Here is a 13,737-nt window from a genome sequence, read left to right as displayed (position 1 = left end):
CGGGGGGAGGGGCCTCGCGCCCCTGCCAAGGGCGGGAAGCGGCCGGCGGCGCCCCGGAAGCGGAAGGGCGGGGCGAGGTGCTGCCGCCGCCTGGCGCGGCCGTTGCCGTTGCCGTTGCCGTTGCTGTGGGAAGCTGGCCGCCATGCAGCCGGGGCGGCTCCGCTGGGAGACCCTGGCGGCCCTGCGCACCTCCAGCAAGGGCCAGCTGAGCTACTGCCGCCACTGGCTCCGCGACGAGGTGAGGGCTCGCTCCGGGCGGGCGGGCGGCTCGGCCTCCCCGCTTCCCGGCTCGTTCGCGCTGGTAAAACAGCGAAGGGTTCGGCCGGGGGGTCGCAGGAGCGGGGTCCTGCCGCCCCCGAAGGTAGGGAACGGGGCGCTGGAGCTGGGGTTACGAAGCACCTGCTGACCTGCGCACACGCTTCCAGTATCTGCTTGTTTATTAAGCTGTTAATGCCTCGTTGCTTTCCTGGTGCTTTGCGTGTTCACGGAGAACGTTCTCTGCGTTCCTTAGGATATTTTGGAAGGCTGCATGGCCCCGCTGATGCTCTCCTCCTACGCCGGCTGGGTCCTGGACAGAGTGGTCGGGCAATCAGCCCCAGAAACGGCCCCCTCCAGAAGTTCGACACCCAAAAAATCCACTCCTCACTCCGACCAGACTTCTTCTCTTGAGAAGGCCGTTTCTCCTGCTGGCCAGCAGGGTTTTTCACCGCTTTCATCTGCAATGCCATGTGCAGTAAAGGTAGCTGTCTAACTGGCCCGTGTGTGAGCAGCTATAGGAAAAATTATGCCAGCTTGTTGCTGTAAAGTGTCTGATAAAGATCGTTTGGTGGTCTGTTAATTTGTTTGTGGAGAAAATGTGCTCAGCTTTGGCTTTTTTTTTTAGCTTAACCAGGAGACAATGAGATTGGGAATATTAAGATCTTGGTATAGTAATGTTTCATAGTAGGCCAAAAGCAAACTCTTTTTCATGGTAACTAAGAAAAACTTAGTTGGAACAGTATAGCTATATGGCTTATTAGCATGGGCTTCATCCATAAGGAAAAATAAGGCTACAGAGTAGGATCAGACCTGTTGAGAAAGTCTTTGAGTACTCCTTGGGTTCTCTTCTGCCTGTTCTCTGGAGTCTTTTAATGATTTAGGTGTGTTACAACTTTCTTTTATAAGGCAAAATGGAAGGAAATTGGACTGCAAGCAGTTCAGTTGTGAACATAATGAAGTTGATGAAACATCTGAGAGGGAAACAAATGTATTTTGTTACGTATTAAATGATGGTTTAATTGCATAACAGTGGTATTGAGCTTAAACAGCTTTGCATCCTTTTGGCTCCATTTAGACTTATGAAATATCTTGTGAGGAAACCATCTTAATGAGGCAGCAAGACATGATAAAAGTTATGGTAGAGAGGCTGAAGGCTCTTCCTAAACAATAAATTCAAAGTAGAAACCTCTCTTGGATTCCTTCAGCATAACACTCTCATTGACGTTAGAGGGACCCTGGGAAATCTGGCCTCTCTAGGTTACAGTTGCCTTTGTGAAGGCCCCATAGGCTCTTGGTGTCTCTTTGAGGATGCTCAAAATTTGGAGACTGCACTAATGGGGTATATGACTACTCTAAAGAGTTGTATGGTGGTTGACTCTTTTGTCCGTTTCTCTGTAAATAACGTGCAGTTTAAGAGACTTGATTTACCTGGTTTCCTTCATAAGTTTCCGATATTATAATCAGTCACTGATTTTTGCTCATACACTGACTGTGCAGGGAAATGAAGATCTCAGTCTGTTGGAAACGGATCAAGAAGTCTTTCCAAATGTTCTGCCGTCTAAAGTTACAGAAGTCGAAGGCTATATTCGGATGTATGAAGAGATACACAGGTTGAAAGGAAAGGTAAAAAGAATGAGTGAGGGAGTATGCGAGTCATAGGAGAGCTGTATAATGAAATGTAACAACGCTCTGGTAGAAGTAGCAGGACAGTTATTTACTCTGTGGTTTCGGATAACCACAAGTGGGCTACAGAAATAGCCCACTTTGAGCTATTTCATTTGTATTTCCTTCTGTGTAAATTCCAGTGATTACTACATTGTTGTTTCTGGTATTTTTGCAATCTGCAGGAGGGGCTAAGGCAACGTCAGGAGCAGCAAGAGCAGATGGTGAGGGCAGTGTATGACCTGGCCAGTGAACAACTGAAGCGCTTTGATGAACTGAAGGAGCTAAAGCAGCATCAGGAATTCCAAGATCTGCGGGAAGTAATGGAGAAGAGGTGAGATTAGCTCTAATATGTAGTATCTTTAAAATGGTATAGCTGACTCTTGCTTTCAGAGTTTAATCAAAGTGAGGGTTAGTTCTTGGGCCTGACAATCTGCCCTAGTCACTGATGCTCAAAAATCTCATCTGCTGCTTTTCTTACATTAACTATCCCGTTACTGTTAGCCTTTCAGAGTAGATCTCTGGCTACTTCTGAGGTTTCAATGGTTAGAGGAAGATTGTATTTATCTGACAGTTAACATTCTTTTAGCTTAGCTTAAAAGTAACTTGCATGTGTTTGTATTTTGTTTTCTTCATGTCTTGAATATAATAATCCCCTTCTATCTTTATGTGTATTTTAGCTCCAAGGAAGCTCAGGGACAGCAAGAGAAGTTGAAAGAAGAACATCGACACAGAGCAAAGGTCGGAGACTTGTAAGGGTTCTCTTTCATAAGAGAGAGTGACTGCTCAGTGGGAACTGGAAAGACTAATTGATTTATGCCTCCATATATCTAACATCCCTGGAGTGAGAATGTATTTTCTGGTGCTGTCCTAGACACCTGCTGCCTCATTGTGGAAATACAGTAAAGGCACGTGCGTTGTAGGAGCACAACAGTGGAGCCTTTACCTGTGGACTAACATTTCCGTTCAAAGTTTGCTGATGTTCGCGCTTGAACTAGGGCTTTGCTCTCAATGTATGACCAGTCAAGACATTGTCTTTAAAGGATAAGGCTTTATTCTTTAGAGGTTAGTTTACCTTTACTACTTCTGTAGTGACAGACTCTTTTCTCTCTTATATAGAGCGTTCTGATGTTCTTGTGCATATCCTTACAGCTTTGTCTGCTGCTTTCTTTGAGAGAACTTGAAAATACTTTTGTGTTTTGTATTATCCTGGCTTCTAGGATATCAAACAGTCTAAGATTTCTTCTGAATCTGTTTTTCTCCTGTTCTGTGACTCCATGGATGCTCTAGGCAGCAAAATTTGTCGGTCATACTATTGCAGGCTCTCTGGTACTTCTGTGCTGGGAATTCAAACCAGGACTGGGGAACAGATTACATGCAGCTTCTCTTCATGGAAGCAGGAAAGATCTGGAGTTATTTTAAGTATTTTGTTTCTGTTTTGTCTTTCTCTCCCCAGGTATTAAACCTAAAACTACGCGAGGCAGAGCAGCAGAGGCAGCGTCAGGAGGAGCTGGAGCGTTTGCGTAAGGAAGAAGGCCAGGAAAGATTGCGTCGCCTTTATTCTATCCAGGAGGAGGTGCTGCAGCTTAACCAGCAGATTGATCCCAATTATAAACACAAGGACCTGCCAAGAATTGATCTTTCTGTGTACAGTAATCGTGGCAACCAGATCTGTGGGCTGGTGTCAGGACTCATCCGCACCACTAGTGAGGTGGGGGCTGATTTTGACTTTGGTTGTCATTGCTTTTTAAAACTTCCTGGAGTTGTCTTCAAAGGTATCTTGTTATGAGGCCATTAAATAAGAAGTTGTCACAGAAAAATTTTTAGATGTGCTTCCTATAAAGCAGCTAATTTCAAAGGAGAATTCTTTTCCGTTGCACTCTAGCTGTTCCCTTGAAAATGGCTTATAAAAATATATGAGAATTTCTACAGGAGGAAGACTGAATATTAAAATACTGTAAACTATTGATGCTGTAGAGTTCTGTTTGGAGACAGCCATGAAATTGGAGTGGTCTGTAATTTGTTCAAGAGGAATACTGAATGCACTGTGACACTGCTAGACTTCCAAGCTTTTTCCAGTAACTAGATTTCCTTGACAGTTTTTCTCTACTAAAAGTGGAACACAGAACTTAAAAATTAAACACTATAATAAGGCTCATCTTCTGTTCCAGTGTGTCACAGCTGTCTTCCTGCAGAGGAAGCAGTCTGGACTTTGCATTGGGGTTCCATTATATATGGGAAAGGGTGCTACTCATCTTTGTTGTCCTAAATCTTGTGAGGACTAGCCATGGACTAAGACCCTATTATGATTATCCTTGTGTACAAATAAATGAGGAAAAGGTCTTTTCGCCAAAGATGATGAAATGTATAGTTGGTTCCTGGACTACCTAAAGGCTAATGCTTTAACAGCTCCTTGCTCTTCCTCTTGGCCTATGTGTAGCAGGGCTAAAGATTGATGTTATGTTGCCTTTTCTGATTCCTGATAGAGAGGCTTCCCTACTCAAGCAGATGTGGCCAATACTGAACGAGCACTGCAGGAGATGCGAGGGTTGATATCCAGCATGCAGCAAGAAATCGCTGCTGCTGTGGAAGAAAAAAAGAGGAAAGATGAAGAGGAGGAGAGAGAGAAGCAGAAAGAGTTACTGAAAAAAGAGCAGATGACAGCTCAGACTCCTGCCCCTGCACAGCATTCAGGGGGAAAGCAGCAGAAGGAAGGTTGGTGAAGGCCTCCTTTTTTCCTTTTCTTTTCTTTCCTTTCCATTCCCTCCTTATTACACCCTGTTTTGCTGTTTAGGCTAACTCCTACTTCATAATCTTACTGGTGTGATGACATACCTTCTGGTAGCCTTCACTTTTTTAGTACAACTAGCAAAATGGGTATGGAACTGCTGGCAGCAAACTTTATCAAGGACACTGACGCAGTGTAAACTGACTGTGTTAACTGGAGCAAAAACTGCTCTTCCTAGACAGTATGCAGTATAGTAGAATACTAGAAAATAACAGTGTGGCTTCTTGCAAGTGTAGATGGATCCTGCATGGTACCACAAACATACAGGGACAGATCACTGAAATAGCTTCCTTTTTGGTCATATTTTAAGTCCAGAAATTCTACATATATAAGCTACTGGGCTGAAAAACAGGGACTCCTGTGTAGTTTGCAAAATTGTAGTTAATTTATAACTATAACTTTCTAAACTGAATTCTGGAAAGAAAAAAAAAATGCTTGTAGCTGTTGGTTCTTTCCAACTTTTCTAAGTTTTCTTTTAGGTTTTCTAGTGTTCTGGGGCTTTCTTAGTCTTCTGCCATTTCTTTTTTAATACTAGGACTTCAAGTTAAAGCAGAAGAAAGTACCATGCAGTGGTACCAGCAGCTTCAAGATGCTGCTGACCAGTGCATTGCTTCCTTCAGTGCAATCAGCAACTGCAAAGACAACAATGAGGTATGAACAAACGATAATCCTGTTGAAGAGTGGTTATACTCATCTCCAGCGGAAGGAGGACAGCTTTCACTAAAAACAAAGACAAAAATTCTGACTTAGCAGCCTCTATTAATAGTCTGCTCATCCAAACTGTCAGAGTAATAATCAAGAAGAAATGTTTTAATCGTCTGTTGAAAAAATCAGTTTCTTCCAGTGGGTGAGCAGACTTTCCGAAAGGTGCTATCGAGCAGAATTCTAGCCTGTTTTGGGGATTGTGCAGTTTGAAACCGTAGAAGACAAGTAATCTGGTTAGGCTGCTATACAATCTTAAAAAACAATGGTGTGTGCTACCTCTAGTGGAATACTTTTCAGAACTCTTCTGTTTCTCATTTTCATTTATAATTCATTCTTTGTGGGAATTTTTTTGTCAAGTTGGTTTACTGAGTCCTTTGTATCTTAATATTACTAAAACCTTGAGAGAGAAAAATGTTAAACAGTGGGTTCTGAACATTCACTGTGTCCTACTGTTTCCTAATATTTCTTAGTTATTTTCATTTATCATACATTCCACAGCAGAATAATCCATATTCATTGAAGGCTTGAACATCTATTCAGAATGCAAATGAAACAAAACCTGTTAGATACTGTGCATTCAATCTTGCCCTCCCAGGACATCACATATGTGTGAAAAAACAGTAGATCTTCCTTGAGGCCAGACTAAACTGCCTGTCTCTTTTTGTCCTTTTGGAGGCTTCTTTAGCTCTTAAAAATTGTGTGTACAAGAACCTGGCATCTTCTTGTCTCCATGAGGGTTTTGTACTCATTATGTTGCAGGTCTTCAAGGTACAAATAAATGTTAAATTAAATCTTAGCTATTCCAGAGATGAACATCTTGACCTCAGTTCTGTGAGGAATAGACTGCGTAGTATTTTGAGTGGGTTTAATTCCTCTTAAGATCAGGCAGGATTTAGGCCTGAATTCTTCCTTTCAGAATTTGGTCCACAAGACATGTATCATCCCTATGAAAATCTGCTTCTTGATCAGGTCTCTTGTCTGTAAAATTTTCAACAGTATTTTATGTTCTTCTGCAGGTGAAGAAGATTAAAATGGACTTGCAGAAAGCAGCTACGATCCCTGTGAGCCAGATCTCTAGTATAGCAGGTCAGGAGAACACCGAGAACTATTGAGATGCAGTTTCCTGCAATGGTTTTAGTAGGACCCAATGCAGCTGATATTTCTGTATTACACCTACACCAGAAAGCCAGTCTACCTACAGTTCAAGCCTTTGCAGCATAATGTTTGCTTACGTTTTGAAGGTCTGTTGCCTCCCTTAGAGGCATCTTGCTTCATCATGATGCGTTTTCTTTAATGAGATGTAGCAAACAAGCTGTCTGAGGTGCCTTGCTCTTCAGCATGTTGGTCTAGTTTTTGTGAAGATGATGTGATCTGCCTAAGGCTCGTCAGCGGTTTCCTAATCTTCTGTCTCTCTGCGTTTTTGATGTATTCACAGGCTCTCAACTAAGAGAGATATTTGACAAGATCAATAACCTGCTCTCTGGAAAGTCTGTTCAGAGCGGAGGGCGAACTGTATCAGTGACTCAGCATCCACAGGGTCTGGATTTTGTTTATTACAAACTTGCGGAGAAATTTGTGGTGAGTAATTGTTCTCTTTATTGAGGGGTGAAGGCAGCTAGTACTTTTTTCTTTTGGATATTGTCCTGTCTCTTACTACTAAGAACAAAATTACTAGGAGCTTAGCTTGCATGTGTTAAGTGTTAATGGTCATATTGATTAGAGGAAATGCCTTTTGGATAAAGAAATGAAAGAACTTTTTTTTCTCTTTCCCTTCTCTACCCCACCTCCCATGCTGTTTCATCTTTTCTAGGAGGCAGAACTATTCTAAATTCCAGACTTATTCTTAAATAGCTAAGTACATCGTTAGTAGAAAACAGATTGTTAGTTAATTTATGATCTAGCACAAAATTGTACATGTGCTCAGAACCTTGCATATTGGCAGAACTGGGGGGAAAAAAACACTGCTAAGCTCCAGCAGGCAAGCTTCTGTCCCTGTCGTGTACTTAGCACCTCCCAAAAAAGAAAGTGCCATTGTTTGAAGTTGCTTTTTGAAGTTGGCAGTATTTTTTCTATTATTTTTGCCAAATTTGAACTGTTTGAGACTTACTTTTGTTCCTGCACTGACAAAATATATGCAAAAACTAGCCCATGGAGTAAAAATGGCACTGATTTGTGAGCATTTGAAAATGATTGTTTGGAGTGAAAAGATCTGTGGAGCCTCGTACCTTGTGCCTGTGGCTGCTAACTCCCGTTTTTTATGTCCTGAGCAGAAGTTTATTGGCATCCTTCTCTGTGGCAGCTGAGGACATAGGTCTTATCAGCCTTTCTGTGGGTGGCTACATAGTCACGGAGCCTTTAGTAGAGGCTAAATACAAAAAAAAAAAAAAAAAAAAAAAATTGTTGTCTGAGAAATGTCTTGCAGGGGTGGGGACTGACTTTTCCCTCTCCCCTTCCCCAGAATCAAGGAGAAGAAGAAGTAGCTTCTCACCATGAGGCAGCTTTCCCAATTGCTGTGGTGGCTTCAGGAATCTGGGAAATACACCCTCGAGTCGGAGACCTCATTTTAGCTCATCTGCACAAAAAGTGCCCCTACTCTGTGCCGTTTTACCCTGCATTCAAAGATGGGACTTCTTTGGAAGAGTATCAGAGGTAACTTTCTTAGCAGAGTCCTTCAACATGAACTCTGCAAGGGCAAAGACTGTCTTCTCCTGAGTGAACTCCACTTTTCCCCATCTTTAATTACTTAGGCACAGTGACATGCTGGCATAGACTCTGGAGATTCACTCACAAGTGTGCAGCTCCCCTGACCCTGCACCCTTGGAGGATGCTGTGTCCTTCAGCTATGGAAGTGTTTTTAGGGGTAATGGATGCTCTTTTGTTTCTTCTTCCTTGTCCTTCTCAAAGAACAGTTGATACCCATAGAAACAGCTTGATTCAAGTTGAAGTGTCCAGTACAGAATCTGAAGATTCTGATGTGGTACAAAATAGTGGAATGTATGATCCAGAGTGTAATGATCAACCTTTGCAATATTCTTGCATGGTTCTGGAGAATTCTTATTCTCGGTATGATTGACTTCAATGTAAGTTGAGAACTTCAGGGACACAAGTGAATATGTTCTGCTCGACTAATACTGGGACATTTTTTAATACTTAGGATGCTTGGATATCAAGTTAAGGATTCTAAGACAGAACAGCAAGATAATTTCCTTAAACGGATGTCAGGAATGATTCGTCTTTATGCTGCTATCATTCAGCTCCGGTGGCCTTATGGGAACAGACAAGGGGTATGTGTGTGTGTGGCTTCATTACTATTACTGTTAAATGTATTGTAAACATGATTTGCAGTTGAAGTTTGGTAAACTTAAACCAGCTGACAATATATTTGAAGGGAGATGATCATAACCATAATCAATAAAGCAATGCAAAAGCAAACTAATTTGTAGTGTAGCCCTTTACTTACTTCCTTTATATTTCCTAACAATCAAGTTTTGTATAAGGCTATTGTAAAATAACTTCATAAAGGAGAAAGTAAACTGGAAAATTTCTGTTTTGAGAACAGCATTTTGCAAGTTATAAAACAAGTGATAGGGGGTTTTTTGCTTTGTAGGCCCATCCTCATGGGCTGAACCATGGATGGCGCTGGCTTGCTCAGATGTTGAATATGGAGCCTCTGGCAGATGTGACAGCTACGCTTCTCTTTGATTTTCTGGAGGTAAATGATGTCCTAGCATGAGCCTGCTTAGCAGCAGCAGAACATTAAAAAGTGTACATAAGCAAACAAGCTTGGGGTCGGGGGGTCTTGCTTGTTTTCTGTGACAAGTTAGTAAAGTAGATTACTGGTGGTTAAAGGTATCTAAATTGGTGATATTTCGGTGTCTGAGATTGCCGACTGAGGTGAGATTCGTTTGTAATTTTTAACAGTAGTTTCTTTAACTTATCCATATCTCTTCACAAAGGAATATGAATATTTTCAGCTTCTTCCAATTATAGTTTTGGAGCTGAATGATTTAAAAAAAAATGAAGTTTACTCAGAGCAAGTGCAACTTCTGTTGTTATATTTGTTCCTATGTAAGGTTATTGGTATTTTAGTTACGCAGTCCTGTAAGTTTAAGGTCTGCTAATCGCTTGGTATCGGTTTGTAGGATGCAATGCAGAACACTAGGTGCTGAGGCCTTCCCGCCTGAATTACGTGATAAAACAGGATGAATTTTTTCATGTTAAAGGGGGCAGAGCTTGATTATATATTAATCTATATCCTAGGATATAGGGTTGTGTTAAATAAAAGCCAAAGTTAAAGGCTGAAGTCAGGGAAGAGAAACATTGTCAAATACAAGTAACTTCTGTGCTTATCAAATGTCTTCTGAAGAATTTTAGAAGAAGAAATGAAAAAAGTAGAAAGTGAAATACACCATAAGGATTCAGCAAGTAGTGGTGAAGTTTGAGGTAGTCTAAATTGAGGTTGTAAATTTTCCTGTAAATTGACTGCATGGAGAAAGTTGATGAATCCATACTGCAGTAATCAAGACGGGGAAATGACCACAGTATGTGCTAGCAAACGGTATTAAGGAAGGCTGTTATTTTTGAAGGGAGACTGGATTGAGAGGAAGAATAACGTAAAATTGGTGTCAGTGACCTCTGCATGGTCAATAAGAAGACAAGGTGATTGTGTTAGTAATACTGTAATTTACAGGCTTTGCTTGCTTTATGGTAGGTATAGGTGTATTTTTAAAATATTTTATCCAGACATTTTAAAACCTAAGTGGTTGAAAGTGAACAGATTTGTTGAAGTTGCCATGCAAGTCTGAGAGCCAGTTCTGGAATCTGGTCTTTGTGGATTTCTGTACCATAGGTGTGTGGCAACGCCCTCATGAAACAGTATCAGGTCCAGTTCTGGAAAATGATGTTGCTTATCCGAGAAGACTATTTCCCAAGGTAGGATATCTGTTGTTAGGAAAGTGAATAATCTTTGTTTTTCTTCTTATTATGAGTGTTTGCTCTTAAATGACTCTTCTGCCTTCCCCCGCCCCCCTTGTAAATCGACCCCGAATTTCTAAGTACCTTTTGGAACATGCTGATCTTTTTGCAGGATTGAAGCAATTACCAGCTCTGGACAAATGGGCTCTTTAATGCGTTTCAAGCAGTTCTTGGAGGTAAAGCAATTTCTTCAGTCTTCCAAGCTTTTCTTTTTTCCTCCCTTTGGTATACGCATCATTTGGATAATGAGGCCGGTGCTGCTTGCAGCATACCTGATAGTCCAGACCTGTGACTGTGATGTAACCTGCTTTTTTTATGACTTTTTGATTATTGAGTTCACTTAATCTTGATGGTAGTTATGATATCCAACATCTCCTTTCTTTCCTACGTCACGTGTAACTTTCTCAGGGAAAACCGGTTGCAGTGAGAGCAGACGTAAAGGTGGAGAGGGATTCTGCTGTGTTGCTTCTGTAACAGCTCATTTTCGTCGGAAAATGATGCTTGGTTTTGTGCTATCCGTTCTGGGCAGGTATACAAGGAAGCAGGCGTTTTGAACTGCTCTTTGTAGCCTCTATTTAGCGCTGTATTCTACATAGGTCTCTTTTTAAAGAAAGTTTACAAAGCCATAAAATACTTCAATTATTTAAATTGCTTTGTGAATGTTGACTTAAATTGTGATATTAAAATACGATAGCTTCAGAGTTTGTACTTTCATTTTAAAATTAGTTTTAATATGCTTTACTAGCGATACTTCGAATGCTTGCAGAACTGTCAAAACTCCTGAGAAGAAATGGTAAACTATAAAACAATTGGAATTTAGGTTATTCTGTATGTATTTCGCCTCTTCATCTCGAAGTTTCACGTTTCTGTTTAAAATACCTTTTTTAATTGTTTGGCAACACTTTGATCTAACTCCTTGTTCAAATTCTTTCAGTCAGTGATAAATTTCAGACAGACAGACTTGATTAATACCTTGCATTTTGCTCTTCCCCTGAGAAATATTTAAGAACGACAAAAATTCCTGTATACTTGCATTTCACTGTTTCCACGTTGGTGGGTACAGAGATTTCTAGGATAATTTCTTCATATTGTTTGAAAATGCTACTGCTAGTTCTAAGACACATGTTTCTTTTCCGTTGTGTTTTCTGTCCCTGTCTTCGCCAGAAATGTCTACAGCAGAAGGAAATTCCGTTACCAAAGGGATCTCTGCATCCTTCCTTTTGGAGGTCATAAATCAGTTCATGTTTCTTCCGCCCTGGATGTCAGCACTTTCAGACCTGGCTTCCTGTTTACATGTAGGGGCAAAATAAAATTATGTGTATTTAGAGGGAAGGTGAGAGTATATTCAATCAATGTGTTAATGTTTGTTTCATCAAGTTTTAATGTTGGGCAGAACACCAGTAACTCTTTAATTTGTTGAAAATAATCGGAAGTTACCCTTTGCATTGGATTTTTATAAGTTTTTGTACAGTAAATTATGGAAATAGATTTTTCCCTCATATGTTTAAACATGAGGAAGATACCTTAAATATAGTATTATGATTGTCTTCTCTGTTGGGCCTCAGAGTTTAAAGACTCTCTTGGATTGAAATTTTGCTCAGTGCTAGTCTGTTCATGGAAGTGGAAATACCTCAAGGCCTTACGAAGTCTTAAGATCGTAATCAGTCTCAGAAACTTACTGGTAAAACTTTATTTTTTGTATTTAATATGTCTAGTTTTTATAATTCAGTTTTAACTATGTTGACATCCTGTGCAGAAGTATGTTGCAAGAACATCTTAAAGCCCCAGAGACTGGTAAAGGTATTTGGCCTAACAGTGTTGACTTGCACCTCTGTTGGATGTTAACTTTGCTCCAAGAGGCAATATACTTAAATTAAGAGAGCTAGGCGCGCTATTTTAAAAAGCTTTGCATATATAACTGTATGGGGGAAGAGTGGAGTTCCTGAAATTACAGAAATTCTGTGTTCATTATCCATCACATGGATGGAAGCTTATAATCCATTTTATTAAATTAAAAAAAAAAAGTGGGGAAACCGTTCATTCTGTCATTTTCTACGTTGCTGATGTTCTGCCGTTGTTTGAGGTGGAAGTTGTATGCTTGGATTGTCTGAGGTGAAGCGCTTAATAGTTTTATAAGGGCTTTCTTATGTAAATGGATTTCTTCCTTATCAATGTTATGGCATTTTATGTATCAAGTACTGTAATACTTTTGTACCAATGGTGAATTATTCTGAGAATAGTTCATTCTAGAAATATGTTTAAATCAATACTAAGTTTAATTTTTAACCTGAAGCTGATGCAGCTTGTTTTTCTGTAGCTATTAAAGATGGAGGTCAAGCAAATCTGTGGCTCCCTGGTGAATGCAGAAGATGGGTATTAGAGGGAACAAGGTGGAGGGAGATTTGTGCTTAATTCGTGGATGCGTTGCTTTTGAGCTATTCTGCTGGCCTCCAAGATGTGAAAATTTGCTTCCAAGTTCTAGAGCTCAATGCCTGTTTTTTGTGAAACACTTGCAAGTCAGAATTATCCTTTTTTGTTTTTTTTACCAGATCAATTTTGTTTGTACTAGAGACTTTACAATTTGAAATTGTAGAAATTGTGGGCCATATAAGAATCCGATTTCACTTTTTATATAGACTTTGGAATCTCTGAGAAAAGGTTATGACATATGTACTTAAGAATTCAGACCTTTAAAACCTTAAACCGTAGGAAGTTGCTCAAATTTAAAATTGGTAAATAAATTTAATTCATAGTAATGTATCTATTTTGTAACCTGGCTCTGGAATTCATTAGACGAGCATTATTGCTGATTGTGCTAGGATGCTGGAAAACTCCTTCCGTTATTCTTTGACCAGCTAATACCTCAGTGGTACAACTTCCCTTAATATCTTTGAAAATTTGCAGCTTGTTTTATACTGAGCTGAGATGTCTTAATTACATCTTGCATATCTACGGTTTTGTCAGAGACTTACTGAACCGAGATAGTAATTGGTGCTGTCTGTTATAAACAATTGTCTGCCTGTTCCAAAACAAGGAATGCGATTTGATCATATACAAGACACAAGAGCTTTCTGCTTTCAGGCTTTATAGCTGTCTGAGGCTTTTTACATTTTGGGGGGGGAATGTAAGTATGTATTTTTATAAGTAATGTAAGCATAGTATCCTTCTCTGCCTCTGTAAGGGACACTGATATATCAATTTCAAAAGCTTTAATAAGAAATTTTTTATTGAATAATGAATGCGGTTGCAAAAAGATCATAATAAAAATATTTTTAGATGTAGCTCAAGGTTGTATCTTCTGCTTGAACTGATGGTTGGCTCCTATTACTGCGTTCGTCATTTTGGTAGTT

The 13,737-nt window shown here is 40.1% G+C and overlaps 1 protein-coding gene across 3 annotated transcripts; it reads left to right on the top strand.

The window, feature by feature from the left end:
* Window positions 1–72: 72 nt before the first annotated feature.
* Window positions 73–13,668, top strand: GLE1 (GLE1, RNA export mediator). Of its 3 annotated transcripts, XM_026059702.1 has the most exons (16): window positions 73–238; window positions 512–739; window positions 1,756–1,881; window positions 2,106–2,254; window positions 2,601–2,661; window positions 3,377–3,631; window positions 4,407–4,635; window positions 5,244–5,359; window positions 6,430–6,499; window positions 6,849–6,991; window positions 7,872–8,062; window positions 8,568–8,697; window positions 9,021–9,125; window positions 10,263–10,345; window positions 10,500–10,563; window positions 11,552–11,709. In XM_026059702.1, exons 1-16 carry the CDS (start codon window positions 143–145, stop codon window positions 11,618–11,620), a joined length of 2,115 nt encoding a protein of 704 aa, XP_025915487.1. In that variant the 5' UTR covers window positions 73–142; the 3' UTR covers window positions 11,621–11,709. The 3 variants fall into 3 exon arrangements, with proteins under 3 accessions (XP_025915487.1, XP_025915486.1, XP_025915488.1); XM_026059701.1 differs by lacking the exon at window positions 10,500–10,563 and having other exon boundaries at window positions 11,552–13,668; XM_026059703.1 differs by lacking the exons at window positions 10,500–10,563; window positions 11,552–11,709 and having other exon boundaries at window positions 9,002–9,125.
* The last annotated feature ends 69 nt before the right edge of the window (window positions 13,669–13,737 follow it).

The sequence above is a fragment of the Apteryx rowi genome, unplaced genomic scaffold (genome assembly GCF_003343035.1).
Source record: "Apteryx rowi isolate R43461 unplaced genomic scaffold, aptRow1 scaffold_16, whole genome shotgun sequence".
Classification (NCBI taxonomy): Eukaryota; Metazoa; Chordata; class Aves; order Apterygiformes; family Apterygidae; genus Apteryx; species Apteryx rowi.
Note: the sequence above shows the minus strand (reverse complement) of the source record. Positions and strands in the feature narration are given on the sequence as shown.